Source organism: Drosophila sechellia, chromosome X (genome assembly GCF_004382195.2).
Source record: "Drosophila sechellia strain sech25 chromosome X, ASM438219v1, whole genome shotgun sequence".
In the NCBI taxonomy this organism is placed as follows: domain Eukaryota; kingdom Metazoa; phylum Arthropoda; class Insecta; order Diptera; family Drosophilidae; genus Drosophila; species Drosophila sechellia.
The window spans coordinates 20,785,901-20,805,767 of record NC_045954.1 but is presented as its reverse complement, the minus strand read 5'-3'; the positions used below and the strand labels follow the sequence as shown (position 1 = coordinate 20,805,767).

The window sequence follows — 19,867 nt, the reverse complement described above, 5'->3', positions numbered from 1 at the left end:
AGGAACAATATAAATGCTAGAAGGTTGAGATTCAGCATTCAGATTCTGGAGAAAATGACGAAGCGCAAGTTTGTTGACCCATGTTGCCACGCACACTCGAACGCCCACAAACCGCCCAAAACTGCCACACCCACCCTTTTGGAAAACGTGTTTATATTTTTTCACATTTTTTAGTCTTGTAAATTTCTATCGATTTGCAAATAATTGTTTTAGACGCACACTCCACGACCAAATTTTTTTTTCATTTTATTCCCCAATATCTATCGATATCCCAGAGAAATAATGAAATTTCGGCTTCGCATTCACTAGCTGAGTAACGGGTATCTGATAGTCGAGGAAACTCGACTATAGCATTATCTCTTTTTTAGTTGGTAACTCCGGAAAGGAGTAAGATATATACATTATGTTTTTGTTGCATTGACTTACAGTAGACCATATCTATGAGAATCCCAAAAATTTCGGTCATGGCTTCGGCCCTTTAATTTTAAAATTTAATTAGCTAATTTTCGTATAGGGATTTCTCAAATTTCGTATACTCTTTGTAGTCCAAGCAAAAATCAACTGATTTCGTGATAGTGATTCCATATTGAATAATTTTACAAATAATAACCACAAAAATAATACAACAATAATGAAACAATTCAGCAACATCCTGGTTTAACTCCCTTTCAGCTGAGATTACTCCGAATTTGAAAAGGTAGGGTTAGGTCCTAAAAACTAAAATTTCTCCCTAATTAAATTTCCTAGAACGCAGTATAGATACAAGTATTATGGTGAAACTATGCGAAACTCAGGTTAAATCTTAACTGTTGTTTGAACACCTAAAAGAGCTATTTACAACACTAAATTACCGGGACAAACTCAAGAAATTCAACAGTTCACAATCACAAACACATAGTACAAAACAGCCCCCTTCAATCTTATTATAACCTGTTTAATACGAACTTTTCTTTGTTCCTTTTTTATTAACTTAAAACCGATTGTGTTGTTTGCTAGCAAGCGCACGTAAGCACGACGCTCCAAAAAGCTGTTTTAAACAGCTGATATATATATACGGGATTATTAATATTTCTGTTACGTAACACTAAAGTATAATCTTATACTAACATATGACGTCAGCAATACGTAGTATTACGGACTTTTGGAAAATGGGTTGTTGGCATTGGTTTTGCACTATGCAGCCACTTTTTGGTGACGGCCAAAATTGCCTTCTCTCTGCTCGCGTAAAAGTGAGAGCGTTCAAAATCTAAAAATGGAATTTGCTTGCTTGTGTGAGTAAAAACAATAATCGTGAACGAGTATATGCGCGCGTAGAAAATGATTTTCGGGGCAGAAATCAATTTTGATCTAAGAATCGAATTTACATATTTGGAGTTTTAGCCAATTTCGTTATTTGATTTCTTGATGCACGACGTGCAGTCATAATCACCTACGAATCGAAGTCTACTAGACAATGTCTACTCTAATTTTTCACACGTCGCAAGCTGAATACTCTAATGACAATTATTTTCGAAATTTATTTTGTTATATTATGTACATAGATTCGGCTATTACTATTTCTATGCTAATTTCAAATAATTGTAACGTTAAGGCAATGCAAAACAAGAATTTTGTACTTGGTGCCAATTGATCAAAAATAATATAGATTTAAAGTCCAAGAACTAAAGTGAAGGGCATATTTTGTAAAATTTTCAATTCATGAGCATACGTGTGTACACATACAGTTGTCGGCTGTCACTGTATGCGTAGAAGAGAGCTGGCTGTAGAGCTATCCGCTATCTGGTTCTTGAACAAAAATTCTAAAGAGCCTGGAACAAGCTCTTGGGCTGGCCCTAAATAATCGTGTGCAAAAATATCTTATGGCGTTACGCATCTTGTTATTCTAGTGTCTTTGGGCGATCGATGGGCTCAAATATGAGCTGAGGCGCTAGAAACAACTTTATTTGGGGGAAAGTAATGTACGTGGTATAATTAAATGCATTAGCCTGAAAAGACTTTCCCACCATCAGTCTGAGGACTTTGTATGTGTAAACCTCTCATAACTTTAATTTAAGAACAAACACTGGCACTTGTTTGTTGTGTTTGAAGTAACATCGGAACGTTTTCCTAACAGAAGGACCTTTATATAATCAGGGACCTTTATATATCTCAAATACATACCAACATTCTGAAACGCTAGGGAAAGAAACTTAATGAAACTATAAACATTACTATCGAAACGATAGAAGGCGATGAAATCAATGCAAAGGGCTTCATCGAACCAGTTTCTATTTTGAGTCGACTTCGAAAATAAGTGTTCTTTCAAGTGTTCTTGTGTTTTAAGCATTTATCAGAAAGATGAACAATAAGATCATTTTCAAGAAATTACGCAATCGTATGGTTCCATACTCCCCACCGGCGAGTCTAAATCCCAGGAATAACCTGGATCGCGTTCGGAATGCGCCAGCACCACAACGTAACAACTCTGTTCAGGTTGAGGCTACTCTTGGAGAAATAGCTCCGACTATGGCTGAAGTTACCGTTGATGGTGAGTATACGGCTGAGGCTGAGGTTCAAGTTACAGCAGAGGCTGACCCTAATACGGAGTTTGGAGTTATGGGCGAGGCTTACCCTCAGTCAGAGTTTGGAGTTTTGGCCGGGACTGACCCCAATATAGAGGTTGAAGTTATGGACGAGGTTGACCCTCTGGCACATGTTGAAGTTTTGGCCGAGGCTGACCCTAAGGAAGAGATTGAAGTGTTGCCCGAGGCTGACCCTGAGATTGATTTTGAAGTTATGGACAAAGCTGATCCTACGGCTGAGGCTGAGATTGAAGTTATGGAGGAGGCTGACCCTAAGACTAATACTGAGGATGATGATATGGCTGAGGTTGACATTGACCCTATGACCGAGGTTGAAATGATGGCTGATGCTGACCCTAAGGCTGATGCTGAAGTTTTGGCTAGGGCTGACTGTAAGGCAGAGGTTAAAGTTTTTCCCGAGGTTGAGATTGAAGTTCTTGCCGAGGCTGACCCTGAGATGGATGTTGAAGTTATGGACAAAGCTGATCCTACGGCTGAGGCTGAGATTGAAGTTATGGAGGAGGCTGACCCTAAGACTAATACTGAGGATAACGCTGATGCTGACCCTAAATATGAGGAGGAGGATCAAGTCATGGCAGAGGTCTCAGTCAGAGCCTAATTTAAGCAGTTGGAAGAAATGGTTCTTCTGAAACAAATGAAGATAACGAATTTATTGCTTTGAAGTAGCCGACACTTCAAATTCTTCAGACCCAAAACGCACCATTATTCCGAAAACACACCAGAAGTAATTACTAAAATGCTTGATACTATAGATCCGTTTGATAAAAATTCCTCGCCACCAGATATATTCCCAGACTGTTATCGTTAATTGCTCACATCGCTTAAAGGAGATTGATTGTTTCATTGATGCCTTTACCCCCCTTCCACCTTTTCCACCCCACATAATGGAGCAAATTGGAGATGTTGCCGCCCATATGGCGTATATGAATACATATATATTGAATCGCATATTTATTTATAAAGACTTGCACAATAAGTCTTACCACTAACAATGTACAAATATTAAATGTGTATTTTTATCACACTTGGTCGGGCGGGGAAATCGGGGGAGCTTTTCTCGGTTAGTGTCACAGAGCGATTATAGAGACGTTCTAGTCACCCAAATTCCTATAAATACATTTATCATTGTATTCTCCCTGCTTAATGACGCGAGGACGCGTTTCTATAATTTACACTTTCCCCCAATATGCCTTGCACGATTTATTAATAACAGAAAACAAAACGAGACATGGGAAATAATGCTGGCTTTCGTTGATCATTGATTTTCGAAAGCAATGGGCTGGGGTATTTTTTCATACGAAAAATAAAAAAATTCTCTGTTCAAGTTTTGTAAGTGGAAATTGTTTTCAGAATTCAAAAATAAAAGTAGGTAGTTAGAAACCACCATTATGTGATCGTTTGGTTAACAGCGCCTGACCGACCCAATCACCATTAAGTCTCTGTTATTATGGATTCACTACGATTATATAGCTGGTGGATAGATCGTCATAAACTCGGATAATGCCGCAACAAAAAATAAAAGACCTGCACCCATCAATTTCCTTTCAATCGATCCGGTCTTTCCCTGCGATATGTCAAGAATTGGCATTTCTTCTTCCACGCCACTATATAGCCTCTCGTCTGACTTTCCCCGCTATTCCCCTCATATTTCTGCGCCCGGCATGTCTAGATATTTATTGAAAAGGCGCAGACAAACATAAAAGTGAAATAATATTTCTGGCCAGATGCCAGAGAATTGCTGAAACAAAAAGCCATGGATATGCCAGTGGGAATCGGGAAAGGGTGTCGGGAACTGGGGCTCGGGAATTGGGAACTGGAAACCGGCAACTTGGGGAATATGGCCAAAGGTTTTTGGGGTGGGAGCTGTTTATATTTGACTTATGTGCGTGTATTTTTGGCCTCCCCTCGTGTTTCGAAGATTTAAGGCAGGGGCGTCGCCTGGGGGAGTGGCAGGTCAGATCAGATGGGCTCAGAGACTTCCGAAGTGATTCCTTTGCGACACAGTGTGTCATGCTTGGGAAGTATACGAATCCGAGGTTTCACTATTCTAAGGATGATCTACATTTCGATTTTGAAGCTAGTGCATTTAAACTTGTATTTATGGACTTTGAGCAATTTAAAATTGTTGATCAGTCAATAGTCAGTTATCGTATACTCTGAGTTAAACGAATACTTCTTTTGGAACTTTACAGTTTTTGCAGGCTTTAAAACCCTTATAGATATCTTTCTATATATTTTTATTATTGAAATCCTACTGTTACTAAGTAGACAAATTAAAAAAGCGATATTTTATTTGAAGAGAAGTTATGTAGTCCAGATATTTGGCATTTTTTGAGACCACCCGTATGCCTTAAAAATTTTAAGAAATTAGTGTTTATGGTTGCATTGAAATATTAATATTAAGATAATTCACTTGTCCAACTCTCTTCTCGGCCTTGAGCAATACAAGAACTCTTATATAATTACTAGCGTAACTGATGGTTTGCAATCACAAAATTTTAAAATATAAATAATAGACACCGATACGGAATTGCAAATTATTATCAAAATACTAATCTTTACTCCCTATCAAAAATATTTTAGTTAACAACAATTAGGCCCTCTACTGTTTTTAGCATATAACAAATCAGTGTGCAGGGAGCCTGCAGACCCAAAGAAGAATTCTTCGGAGACGATTCTTTGCCCTCAGCCTTTCGCTTTGATTGTTGCTTCTGTTGCAGTTGCATTTACGCGATGCTTTTGCGATTTGAACGCTTGCCAAATTGCTTTCCACACACGCACAGTGGAAAGCGGAAGAGCGGGTTGGAAAAGGGTTGTGTAGAGGCCACCCTACTTTTCTCTTCCTTATTCGTGATATCGTCGGGGAAATGCAATTGGCGATTGTATACACAAAAGGGCAAACTGAGATGATGGAGGCCAAAGCAAATCAAACGCATCATTTGACTTCCGGCAGGGCGTGGCAACAGACCCCTCCGTGATAATAACAGACCAGTCCACAACAATAGCAGCGATTGGCTTTTAAAAAGTGCTCCTGCAAATTTTTGGTTCGCAAATGTGATGTTATGCAGACAAAAGCATACAAGTAATATATGGTACTGTCCTATTTGTAGAAAATTTTCTTACTCGTTGTTTATGCCCGTTACCCATAGATTAAGTAATTATGTACAGTGGAAGGTAGAAGGAACCGGCTTCGATCTTAAAAAATATACATTTTCTTGATCTGGCTGTGTTCGTCCGTATGAAAGCCTAGTACTAGTCAATGTATAAACAATTTTTAGCTGAACATATCCATCTCTATCGCGCTGCAATTGCTTGAAAAACGGGTATCTAGTAGTCGCAACTATAGCGTTCCCTCTTGTTATTTTTTAAATTAATGGTGATAGTCAGTATACTGAATTTGACAGAGCATTTAATAGCCAACGCTAGAAAGATTCTAATATCACAAACATTTGCTGAAACATTTAAATTAAAATGACTATTATTTCTTTGAATATTATTATGTATGTGATCCAAATACATTGACCACTACTGTCTATGACGACTGCCGTCATCAGCCGATAGAATGCGGAGCAGATGTTGCCTGAGCCAATTGCAGTCAAATGCCAACGACAATGGCAAATAGTTTGGAACTGCAGGCCCCGAAAAGAAAGAAGTGAAAGGCAAACAAATCCAAACTGAATCGAATGATCGCCGAGATGCACAAGGAACAGCGCGTGTGGGGAAATATTTTAGAGTGGAAAATCGCTGGCCAAGATTGAGGGACCGCCGCCAGTCGGGCGCCCACTAAACAAACTGAACTTTCACCTCTCAAAACGTAAGACATGGGGATTACCACCTGCCAGGGACTCAGACTCAAGATCACGATGATGGGGCGACATTGTCATGTGCCAAAGCAAACACGCCATATACAATTTGCACAACTCGCCCAATCCCCAGCTGTCTGTGGATTGTCCGAATCCGCTGCTAATTTACGATACAAGTTATTATTAATTTGTCATCGGGTCGGCATTAAAATCCCCCGGCAAAAGAAAATACCGACAACTTATAACGAGCAGACGGGTATTTGGGACTCTAACATATCCTGTACGATAATGTTTGCAATTGAAGACATTCGCATAAAGCACTCAATTAGTAGAAAAAATAATTTATAAAATGGAATATATTAATAAATCCATGTAATAATTTAAAATATAATGGACTTATCTCACAAATCACATTAAGTTTTTAATAACAGATGCACTGAAAAAATCTTTCAGATGTAATACATATTTTTTCATACTTTTAGCCTACGAGTAGTAATGTTTTTAGCATCAATATAGACTCTAGTGGTGAACCTATGTACCTATAAATGACCGTATTGCCGTTTTTATTCGTGTTCCTGATCAAGTTTTAAATTAAGCGAATACACCCGACGATTGCCCAATTAATGGGTACAATTAAGCAAGAATTCGTGTCTGCCTGTCTGTCTTTTGGATCGCCCGATATTGTGGTAGGTAAACCGGGCGGATATACTGCCCCTAATGGCTCACGGCTAATTGACAAGGGCCAACAAAAATAAAAGAAATGGAATGGAATGGTATGGTATGGAATTAGCAACGACAATTATGTAGCTGGGGAAGGTCAGTCTTTAATGTCTGTGGCTGTATGGCATTAATGCTATTTGGCATTGTTCTCGGCTGGAATCGGGGGTCCACAGTCTAGAATCTAGAGAACAGCTGGCAAATGTCACTTGTCAGGGTATTTTTCTCGCTTTTACGACAGTTCCAATGCGACATTACGCCCACACGGAACTCACCTTTGCAGATCTCTATAAATACATATACTATATCCCCACCAATCTGTGCTCTTTATCCGCTTTTTGCAGGCAATCTTATTTTATACACCAAGATGGCTGTGGAAATCTTGGGAGGGTGGCAAGATTCATGCGCTCATCATGGACTTAGACATAGGCATTTGTTCCGAAGCCGAGAAAAAACAAAAAAAGAAATTACTTTTAGATTATTTGTGGGAAAATTTAAGGTAAGTACGGCCCATTCAGCTCTCTGACTAGCCAAATGTACTGACAGGAGTCTAACGATAAGTTTTGGTTTTGAACATTCAAATTTATCCTCCCAATATTGAAACAATTAAATTTCCAGTTAAATTAAAATTACCAGTCCTAGAAAAAATACAGTTAATTTTCGAGTTAAAACCTGAATTACCGGATATATTTATTATTTTCTTTTAACACAACCAACGTAAAGCATCGAGTTCACAAGAATAAGCCCATCTATTAAATGAACCCTTCACCATTTATAATGGAATTCAGGCAGCACAGTGCACCCGAACTCACCTTTGTACACGATTCCCAAAACAAACGTTTCTGGGCAATTCGAGTAGTCCCACTAATTAACAAAGAATTACCCGGAAATCGACTGTGAGTCAGGGGCCAGAGTTCTCCAGAGACAAAGGATACTCGGTCAAACGTTTGGCATTTGTAGGGCTGCGAATACATATTTACTTATTTACATCTGAATCACAGCTAATGGCCAAATTTCTGGCGATTTCGTTTGCAGATATCACAATTGGTGGGCGTACAGATATTACGTGTGTGAGCTGCTCGCCCTTATAAATGTGATAGGTGAGTACTAGTGCACGGAAAAAAACATAAATATAATAATACCCAACCGATGGGTCCTGAGGTCGTCGTGTGCCATAAGGGGCCAATCGAACTCAGTTCGCATCATTTATTGCTGCAAGTATATTTCTTTGACCTTGGCTCATCAGTGTGTTTGAACCAAACAGATCAAATTGATATAATACTGGAAGAATGCTATGGTCGAGAGTCTTGACGGAGAATTACTCGGTACTCATATTGGGAAATACTAGTATAAGGAGAACCACAAAGGTTTACATAATACGTATGATTGATTACCACCCAGTTTAAGCCACAAATTAAAGTGCGGAAAATAATATACTAGTTAAGTAAGAAAATCTTGCGATGAAACAGAACACAGTCGGGTGTTTTTCTCGGTGCACATGCCAATCTGTCGACTTCTCCAGGTGCCAGTGAGATCGGTAAACAAAGTTTCGGGGTTAGCAAAACGGTTTCTCGCGACGGGCCTCATAAATTCGGCATTCATTAACATTCCCCGTTCGATTTTACGCCGAAAAATCAATGACGAATTTTTATCGACTGACCGCTCCGCATCAAAATAAACAAATGCTTCCCGATATTTCTGGTCCCCTCGTGGGGCGCGCGCGCCTAGATTCGAACTCTGACAAAATAATGAACTGTCAGAAGACATGGGAAATAAACAATAATAATGCGAGTAAAACACGTTTATAAAATGGCTGACATCGCATCAAGAAGTGCGGGGGACGATCCGTTGGAAAATCTGGGCCTAAATGGCCAGAAATTTGAAATGGGTTAATTAGGCGGCAGGGAATAGGATAAATGTGAATGGAAATGGAAATCGGGGGGCCATTTTCATTGACTGAAAGGTGGGGCGCCGCGAAAATGCAGTTAAGTGCACACCCAGAAATACAATTGTATATTTGAAATATTTTTGTGGCTACGTCAAGACGTTCATAGGAATGATTTTATTTATTATCTGAAGATTATATGGAATAAAAAATTTGTGTGATCGAAATTCCATTTTACCGTTGAAAAATCTAGCTTTAACTGAGTCTTAAAACAACCATTTTCTTATATTATACATACATCCCCAATTGAGTACGTCGAGACCCTCAACTATAGCCTTCTTGCCTGGATAATGTACATTCGGTCGGGATGTAGAAATATGTGTCAGTGGAATCAGGCTTTTTCCTCTGTATATGAAAAATCCCATCTATCTAGCCCACTTAGTTGCCAAATAAATTTAAAAGTTAATTAGGAGCTGTTCAGCAAAGGCCTTTCCATTCAATAATCAGGATTCCTTTGAGCATTCATTGGTTATTCTTTCAAAAGTTTATTATCCATATAATTATGACCAAAGTGCTTGCGCAGAAAGTGATCGTTAAAAATTTTTTAGTGCCCTGGGGCAACATCCCCCAATGGTCATTCCTTTATTGTTCTCTCGATAAAACCAATGAAATGCGCATCAGTTCGACATAAAAATTAACGTACCTTGGAGCATTGTTTATTCATTGACCTCCATCTCCATCCCAATTAGCCGCGATTGATGGATTTCGATTCCGAATCCGATTCCGAATCCGCATCTGCATCCGATGTCGGTCTATCTGCCATAATTAATGAGCTGCGCGGGTGCGGGTGAATTGTAATTGAGGAGAAAATCGATTCATTCCCGCCCCGTTGGCCTTAAATAGATCGATCAAGCGGATCCGAATGCATCGGATCGGGAAAAGTCCGTACCGATACGTAGCGCCGAATTTTCCAAAGAGCACCTATGCACCAATGCACAAATAGGGGGTTAATGGAAAATGAAAGGTGGAAAATCGGTGGCAAAGAACCCATCAATCCCAGTGTCCGGTCCGATAAACAGATATTCAAGTAGGACAGATGGATAGGCAGATAAACCGAACGAACGAAAAGTGTATCTCTGTATCTCTTTGGTGCTGATTTGTATCTTTTTTGTGGTTCCTTTGCAGGTCAAATGTTTCTTATGAATCGATTTTTCGATGGCGAATTTATGACATTTGGCCTGAAAGTGATAGATTATATGGAGACCGATCAGGAAGATCGCATGGATCCGATGATTTACATATTTCCCAGAATGACCAAATGTACATTTTTTAAATATGGTTCAAGTGGGGAGGTGAGTAACGAATGCAGCTCTCGACAAACCCAAGACTCAATAATAATTTAATCTGCTCTTCTAGGTGGAGAAACACGACGCCATTTGCATTTTACCATTAAACGTTGTTAATGAGAAGATTTACATTTTCCTTTGGTTTTGGTTTATATTATTAACGTTTCTCACATTATTAACGCTAATATACAGGGTGGTTATTATATTCTCTCCTCGAATGAGGGTCTACTTATTTCGTATGCGATTTAGGTGAGTTGCATATCGGTACATTCAGGGTCCTCACTGGCGTTGATATGGGAATAAATTAGGGAAAATGTAAATCTTATTAAAAAGCTGCTTTCGAGCTAAGGATTCGCGTTTCTATGAGATGTGAATGACTTATGTGGGTTCCACAAAAATCAATATACTCGTATAGGTGCCTAGAAGTATGCAGCCAAAACAAAATATATATTTCGCATTCGTGTTCGTTTTACACTGCATACTTCGTAGACCCCTAGGTGAAATTGAAGCCTTAGATTTTTCTGTGACACCGCCCAGGTTTCTTGTCAATATCTGTAACCCTATCAAACTAGTGATTCCCATCAGCTTACATACTGATTTGAACAAACTTACTTAACGCCATTTTTTCAATTGCAGGTTAGTGCGTCGTGACGCTATTGAAATAATCGTTCGTCGTTCGAAGATGGGCGATTGGTTTTTGTTGTATTTACTAGGTGAAAACATAGATACAGTTATATTTCGTGATGTTGTACAGGACTTAGCGAATCGTTTAGGACATAACCAACACCACAGGGTGCCTGGCTTAAAAGGTGAAATACAGGATGCATGATATTGGGAGTATTAGAAACAATACAAAATGCAATTTGTCGTCTCCATTTAAAAACCATCGAATTCAACAACAAAAATGTCGAAAGCAAGAATAATATTATGAAAGGACAATTACAACCACAAAGGAATCTAGAGATCTTTGCAGCAGCCGCTTCATTAAAACTTACAACTCAACACACCGCTAAAAAATCTTTAAAAAACGTATCTCAAAAATACAACCAAAAAAACTATCGTCAGCTCGCAGTCAGTCATAAATCAGCATTATCAACCATGGAGACTAAGTCTATCGATAGTCGGTACAAACACATTCAAAACCACAGGACATAGAATACAGCATAGAAAAATGGAAGCGGAATGAAAGCATGGAGAAATATGGAAAAATAGGGAAGCATTAACAGCCACGCAACGAAAGGAATTACTACAAATTCAATACCAATCAATTAAAGTAACGTAAATGAGAAAACGGATATCGAATAATCAAGAGATCAAAAATGGAAGTCCTGGGACTTCCGGACAGGACACCCAAGCCGGTGGCAAGTAGCGCCTGCCGTCGGCCAGGGGTCACAAGGTCACAAGTCACAAGGGATCGCTTGGAAAATTAGCGATCAGCGACCCATAGAAGTGTTGCCCCAAGGACAAGATCAAAGTGTGAGGAGAACAGCAAATGGACAGCACCGGAAACGGAAAACAACAGACGAATACGCACACACACACAGACGACGCCACACATACGCTTACAGCGAAATCACTCATACGCCCCGTAGAACACATCGCACTTTGCTTGTCATGCAGCGTTAACTAAACCAAACATCAACAAAGTCGAGACGACGCCCGCGGAAAATTGCATTTCTGTATTAACCCCAAGAGAATAGAAGAGGAAGATTCGAAAATCAGCATCACTTTCACCGAGGAAGAGCAGGAGTACCATACAAACGCGATGCTAAAACAACGCAACAAGACGGGGAAAGAAAAGCCGCCCCGCTTTGAAAATGCAGCAAATGAAAGTCAAGAAAATCGCAAGTGGAAATCGCAGAGGAGAGTAACAGTTTAATTAAATTAAATTCAATTCAATTAAATTAAATTACTTATTACAATGATATCTTGAAGTGTTCATGTATTCGAAAGTAGGTTAACTAAGTCAAGCATACAAGTAATTCTACATATATGTATAATATATATATTATATATATACACATATATATATATATATATATATATATATATATAAACAATTTTTTTTTAACTCTAAGCATTTGTATTACCCGCTAAACAAATGAACAACAAACCAAAACGAAAAAAAAACTAGAAAAAACAACCAAAAAAAAGCAAACTGAAAACAGAATTTTTTTGTATACAGAAATGAATGAAAATTGAAACCCGAAATGAGCAGATAGCGAAATAATGATAAAGAAAATTAAAGAGTAAAACCTAAAACCGAGACGAAACGAACAGAAAATATCAGTAAATATCAAAGAAAGTTCAGAAAATACCATACCGAAAACCGAAACAAAAGATACATTTACATAGTTTAATTAGAAGAAACTATAGCGCGCATCATTATATAACCGAAAAACTGAAAAACCGACCGAACAGAACGTTACTCCCAACTTACAAAGACAAACAGACAGACGGAAACGAAAATGTTTTAAGCTCACTCACAGTTACACACACTCACAACACAACACACACACACGTATATAGCATGTAAAGCATATATAAATATATATAATTATCAATCGATCATTCAGTAAAGGAGAGCAGCCAACATTCGCATCATAAAACAATTAACTCCTCTAATAATAGAGCATACTCAACTCTGTGTCTCTCTACGAAAAATACGCCTAGTACTCAAGCGGTACTCAATGCGAAAATAACCCAGGAAAAACGGGCGGCACACTCACGCTTTGTCACATGAATCAAGTGTAAACGCAACGATAATAACTTTATAATACCGCTAGCGAATTAAGTCCTAAACAAGAGGGTACAGTTCGGGAGTTCGACAATTCCCCCAGGCATTGCAGGTGGTCCTACAGTAAACGCCTTCTATGACAAACATCGCCCCCTTCGAAAAATAGTCACCCATCCACGAGTTCATCATCATGTGCTACAAATCGTAATATCCGTCCAAAAAACCTTTTGAAGCGCACCTCCCGCTCTCTAACTACAATCTCTTCTTCTTTTTCGGGTCCCGATCCTTGATCCAGGGTCCTTCCGACTTCCGCCATCCGCAACACCCACTCCCAAGCCCCCAAGAAATGGACCAAAGAACCAGTTACACAGATGCCTCAAAAGTTTTTCCCCTCCCCGTCGCATTTTCCCATCTCTTGAAGGACGACCAAGAAAAACAAATACACAGCCAGAAAAAGCCAAGCCAGAGATGCAAATCTAACAACAAATGTCACTGCCAACAAAAACAGTAATTGTAAAATCAAGTTTAAATAGTTAAAGACCATACATATATGAAACGAAATGGGGACCTGATATGAAATGGAAGGTATTTCCGTAGGGCTAGCACTGCAATGCCGAAAGTAGTTACAAGAAAGCAAAAGGAATTAAAACCCGATGATTGTTCCTTGTCACAGAATCAGGAATTGCCGATGTGGACCTGCTCAAAACCTCACTCCTTTCGGGAATTCATTTCGGATTTAGATCACCTAATTTGAGTGTTTTTTCCGTCTACTCACACTACTCAGTATACTCAAAGACGCATTAAAATTTAGAGGGAGGAGAAAGTGGGTGTAAGGTTGAAGCGAAAAAACAATAAATGTAACAATAAATGGTAATAAGTAATTTTAGCGTATTTTTTTTAACAGCTTATAGCCAACTAAGTGAAGTAATTGTAATTCTAGTTCAAACTGAACCATTTTTGTCTGCGTTTTTTTTTTTTTGTCGTGGATTCGTAGGTTAAGCCCCACACACACACTTATAGCCACACAAAACGCAACCACAAACATGGTAAACGAAAAGCAAATGTATAAATATCGAGGATACATACACTGTAATTAAGGTGGACGAATAAGAAGGAATACCATACCAAAACGTAAGCATATTACAAGGAAATTGCCATTAGTCGATAGTGTTAAAGCGATACGTATATGATCTACATGCTAGGCTAACAAAAAGCAAACAAACGAAAGAAATAATGGAAGGAATACTTAGTGTAGCTCAAGATGGAATCTCTCGTATCTCGTAATTCGTAACTCCAACTAAAAGCAATTGTAAAATATCGTAATAGATCTAGGGGCGATCGAACAAACAAACAAAAGCAAAGCAAACGAACAATACGCAAGACTTTATTTTAAAAAGTATTTGCCGCAATATTAGGTCGAAGAGTTCGAATTGTACTAGCTGAATCTAGAAAATAAGAAGAACATTTCATAGACGCAATCCTAGAAGCAATAAGCACACCCGGAAAAGGAAATTAAAGTTAGAACGGAAACGGAATCAGGCAGAGCTAACGGTAACAACGATGACTCTTCACCACGTTTCCCCACCTCCGGTACAATTCTGTCCACTTCTCACCACACATCACTGCACTTTTCTTGCTCTCTCTCTCTCTTACACCCTTTTTGCATCTCTTTTCCACTGAAAGAATATGTTAACTATTCTTTCACTAAGTAGCCTGTTTCCTCTTAAAGAAAAAGCAACAAAATGCACGCATGCCAAATATCAGTTTTATCAGTGCATTTCACATTTATGGAGAACGTAAGTTTCAAGTGTGGGCACTTGTGTTTTACACGTTTTACAAACATCTCAACATGTGATAGTGGAGACAGGCTCTACTTTGTATATCCCATTTAAGAGAATCTGAATCCGTAAGAATAATTCAAAATTCTGTTGAATCATCCTTTTTTTCAAGTGATTAATGTTTGTGTTCGTTTGTTAATTTGTTTGTCTGTTTGTTTGTTCCCGGCCTGAAATTGGTTTCTGCCATATTGTTTGTGTATAGTAATTATGTTTTTTTTGGTGGCTAAGTTAAGGTTTTAGTTCTTCTACCATACTTTCTCACTGATTTTTTCATACGTGCAATAAAAAAGAGACTTGTATACATATCATTGTTTTTTTGGTTTAATTTTGGGGCTACATTTCAGATTCTCCACCCACCTGTTCCTCTCTTCCCTTCTCACCCCTCTGCTCTTATCCCCTTCACTATTTATCTGTCTCTTTCTTAGCACCCGCTCAATTGAAAGCGACCAAGAAAGTCAATTTCTCACGGCTCAAAAACGCAATAAAAACTGAACCTTGAAATCTAACGAACTAAAGCAACAATTAGTGAAGCATATTGGTGAAATACTCGTAACTTATATTTTAAATCGAATTAGTGAGTGATTAGCGCAACGGTAACGATAAAAAAAAAAACAATTTAGTTGAATTCCCTAGCAGAATCGAATCGAATAGTGAGAACTTTTTATTAGGAAGCGAAAGCGTTTTTTAATTGTATATTAATCGAATCAAAATTGTAAAGATCAAATAAAAAATAACGAATATTGCATACAAATTGAAACTGCCAATTCACATTCTCAGACAAATTTTTACGAAGCTAAAGCTAAAACCAAAACCAAAACTTAAGAACATCCAATTAATAGCACTAAGCGAAAATATACAAAATTGCTGAAAATTACCGAAAAGCGAAACCAAGCTGAAGAATCGCAAAATCGAACTCGTATCTAGATCATTTAACTAGGCCCACGACTTTAACCCTCCTTCGTTTCGGTATCTCCCGATTCTCGATTTCGATAGCCAATATATCCGATGGTCGTCACTTGATTAACCATATCGGATTGCGGTTCAGGATTACTTTAGGCACTTAGCGTATATATAAATTTGTGTGTGTGTGAACAAATAGCAGACAATAATTAGTGAGGGAACTTTTTAGGCGAGATCGAAGGACCAGGACTGAAATGACGAGGGAAAATAAGTTTTCCTGGACTAAGTGGGCGTGGCTTTCACAAGCAGCTAATTTATTGTCTTCCAGCGTACATATTTCACTATTTTAGTCAAGATACTTTGTTTCCCCAACTGGAATAACGTTGCAGCTTAAATGTGATTAAATTCTGATTTTTAATCGTTTTTCGTTTTTGTCAAAGTTTTCTATACTATTGGCCACGCCCCAAGATCTCAAAGGCTTGAAAATGATAGAAAGAGATTTATTTCGTTGGTGGCCCAGAGTTCAGCAGCAAAATTAGCGATCCGCATTTGATGGAGTGTATAGGAAAACTGCCTTAAAGATTTTCTAGTGAGACCGATCGATAAGCCAGCAAACCGTGTATATATTTATTACATAGAGGCCGAGTCGGTGAGAATTTTTTTTACTAAATACAATTTACGAGTAAGTATAACTTTTAACACAAATCAATACGATCTGTACATAGTCGACATACAAACATACAAAAAACACCCTGCATATATATATTAATATGTATACAAACAAGCATATACATACCTATATATAAAGTGTTTTACAACAACGTGGATTAGTTGGTAACCGTAGAGCGAGACATTCTTAGCAAAATTACACCTAAGTTTTCCAGATTCAGATGACTTTTTAACCAGACAAAGGTAGACAAATTGTGAAATTATTAAATTATGTAGAAAAGCAGTCAGAGTAATAAACTATTTGTATTTCAACTTGTTTTCCAGGAGATCCTAAGTTTAGTAAAACGTAATATAATGTAAATGATAAAACGAAACGAACGTATGTAAAATAATTGCATAAATAATTTGAAATATATTCGCCGATTGCCTTCAACTAGAGGAATTTTGATTACACTTAATAACAAATACTAAATATTTAATAATAATTGAATAATGCATTGAATATTTATACAAAACAAAAGGCAAAAGCAACTATTAATATATGGAAGAGTGGGTAGAAGAGGTCGAGAAGAAAGACGCAGAAGGTCAGGCGCATACAGAAAAGAACAAATCTACACAAAAATGAAATTCAAAAAGAACTGAAGTAAAAACAAAGATTTTAAAGCAGTAACAAATGGCAAACAAAAGAGAACAAACGAAAAAATAAAAAAATCAAGATAAAGCATTCATATTTGTACACTAAAGATCCGTTAAGGACTACGCAACTTATACACGCAATATTAGACTAAACCGACTTCGATAACCAATAACCGATAGATTTCCCCCAGCCCCCAGCACAGAAGAAATGAGAGGGTTTCCGAAAAATCCCCATCTTCAGCTGCATCAATTTGATTAATATTTTTTTTTTAACTAGAGACACTCGCACATATCCAATGAAAGACGTCGATTACTTTCCATTCCCATTCCTATCGAAAGACCACCACCCCTAGATACGCACACCCCCAAGAATCTAATACGAAAACGAAATCGATGGCTGAATCGAGATCACAACCACAATTACGATAACTATTACAATGGCCACCATAACCACAGATGCACAACCACTGGAGCGAAGGACATGCGAATTAAGAAGACGGATGTAGAAGCTGAGAGGAGTAGATCGAATCTAGTGAATAATTTAAGGCGTTAAGCGTACTTCTAGTTTGTATGTCTTATATACACGCAGATATATCTAGGTATATGGAAATAGCATAATTATACAGATATACAGACCTATGAATAAATCAGATAACGCATACAACTAGCTAGTGGATCGATGTCGAGTGTAAGTCGCTGAATATCGATAGTAATCGATCCAAATCGATAGAGATTTAGTAGATCCAATCTTTTTTTTGTACTTGTACTTGTATGGTAAATGCTAAAGGTAAAGGTAAACGGTAACGATAAACGGTAATGGACATTTAACTAGTTATAACGTGCAGTTATCGTAATTTATGATTATCGATTATTGAGTCTTGAGTACGATTATTACGAACGTTTAATTTTGTTAATACGAAAACAAAACGCGAGCATGGTTAATAAAGCTTTAATTTGAAGCTATATAGGTATATATATATACGCAAATACATATATATATATACCCACACACTAACACACACCCGACGCAATACACAGAAATAGACACATACAGACAAGGAAACGTCCTCAGTTTATAAATTTTGAAATGAGTGACACGGCAAACTTGAAACGAAACGAACGAAACGAAACACGTAGGCAGTACGGATTAGGTCTTAAGGCCCCATATAAGTAATATACAATTTAAATTATTTAAAAATCAATTTATTATTGATGGCAAACGGAAGCGAAAGCGGAACGATGGCGATAGCGATAGTGATGACGATAACGACAGCGAGAGGGGAGAGCCAGGCAGTATAGATCGGAGCCGCGAACATATACATGTGATCATATATCCGATATCCGTCGATATATATGCACGTCCGATATATGCGCACGTGCCCCGATCGCCATACATATACACACACATACATATACTATATGCATAATACCAGTGACATACATGCATATGTACTACTCAAATCGATCCGATCGGAGGAGGAAATGAGTAGGCAAAACAAATCTATATACAGTACATGGCATACACTTATATGAAGCCCCTATATTGAGGATATAAACGTGAATTTTTAGCAGACTAAGTAATAAATTACACACTCACAGGCGGTCATATTCGAACTACACACACACAAGGGCGGTATGCAGATATATATATACACGAATATATATATATAATATATATATATATTCTATACGTCAGCAAAACAAATACCAATAATAATAAAATTATGCAATAAAGCGAGGAGGAGTGAGTACTAAGCGGAAACGGAAGTGGAGGCGAGGACACCTTACATTTAAGACACTGAACAAAAAATCGACTTGTAAATAACACGCATACACACAGCCAATACACAGGCAGACCGCAGACAGTCACATCAGTATACATACACCCACTCACACATACCCACATACACACATTTTACGATTAGTTAATTTTACAAACTAAAATTATTGCAGCAGGCGCATTACATAAAATGAAATACAACTAAAACGCGGCAAAGAAGAAGAACGAAGAAATAAAACCAAAAATCATATGCATTAAAAGTAAAGTAAAGGCAAAGACAAACAAAGGCAGAGGCAAAGGCAAAAGCAAATGAAAAAGCAAAGCGAAAGAGCCCAGTCGGAAGAAAGGGGCGGGTGGTACTCTCTCCCCGAGCACCACCCCGCCATCATTACTTCCAACAAAAAACAAACGGCCAGAGACGTTGATGGGAATTAATAATTACCAAGTAAAATTATAAAATATTATTATATAAATTATTATAATTATAAATTATTATTAAAGCAAGCAACAAACGTAAAAAACAAAAACAGACAAGATTAAAAATACGAAACGAAAAAAAAAGAAAAACACAAAAAAAATCAAACAAAACCAAACATAAACCAAAAACACAATATTATAATGCGATAATTGAGTAATCAACAAAACGAATTGACAACGTTGTATGATTTTGATCAGAAAGTAATAAAAACAATTTTCGATTTGTTACGAAATATACATAAATATCCAATGGCTTTTATTTCATCGGAGGGGCGAAACACCATTTAAGCTCAGCACTGTCTTGTATTACAACACCAAAGTAGATGATGTGGTGCACACACAAATATGTAAGAGAATTAAATTTATTGTTTATTTTATGATTTTGTTTCAAACAATTTAAATTTGTAAAAAGCCTTTTTCTGGATCTGCACATTGGCGTTAAATCGCATTCCTCATACGCGCTGTTGCAGTTGATTGAAATACATATTTTATGTACA

At 37.7% G+C, this 19,867-nt stretch overlaps 2 protein-coding genes across 6 annotated transcripts in view; both read left to right on the top strand.

Moving 5' to 3' along the window:
- Window positions 1-18,502, top strand: part of LOC6615159 (innexin shaking-B) — a 163,571-nt gene extending 145,069 nt beyond the window's left edge. For 4 of the 5 annotated variants that reach the window (XM_032726351.1, XM_032726350.1, XM_032726353.1 and 1 more), the window contains 5 exons: window positions 7,447-7,601; window positions 8,138-8,202; window positions 10,173-10,339; window positions 10,404-10,582; window positions 10,970-18,502. In XM_032726351.1, coding sequence (XP_032582242.1) covers window positions 7,447-7,601; window positions 8,138-8,202; window positions 10,173-10,339; window positions 10,404-10,582; window positions 10,970-11,162 — 759 coding nt within the window. In that variant the 3' untranslated portion in view covers window positions 11,163-18,502. Of the gene's footprint in view, window positions 1-6,176; window positions 6,634-7,442; window positions 7,602-8,137; window positions 8,203-10,172; window positions 10,340-10,403; window positions 10,583-10,969 lie in introns of those variants that run through there. The other variant, XM_032726354.1, reaches the window with a different exon arrangement.
- Window positions 1,713-3,525, top strand: LOC116802299 (coiled-coil domain-containing protein 8-like). Its single transcript, XM_032726356.1, has 2 exons — window positions 1,713-3,306; window positions 3,365-3,525. The coding sequence occupies exon 1, from the start codon at window positions 2,338-2,340 to the stop codon at window positions 3,178-3,180; it is 843 nt and encodes a 280-aa protein (XP_032582247.1). The 5' UTR covers window positions 1,713-2,337; the 3' UTR covers window positions 3,181-3,306; window positions 3,365-3,525.
- Window positions 18,503-19,867: the final 1,365 nt, after the last annotated feature.

What these genes read in the sequence shown, in the direction of transcription:
- LOC116802299 (XM_032726356.1), top strand. Translation starts at nt 2,338, where the DNA reads ATGAACAATAAGATCATTTTCAAGAAATTACGCAATCGTATGGTTCCA.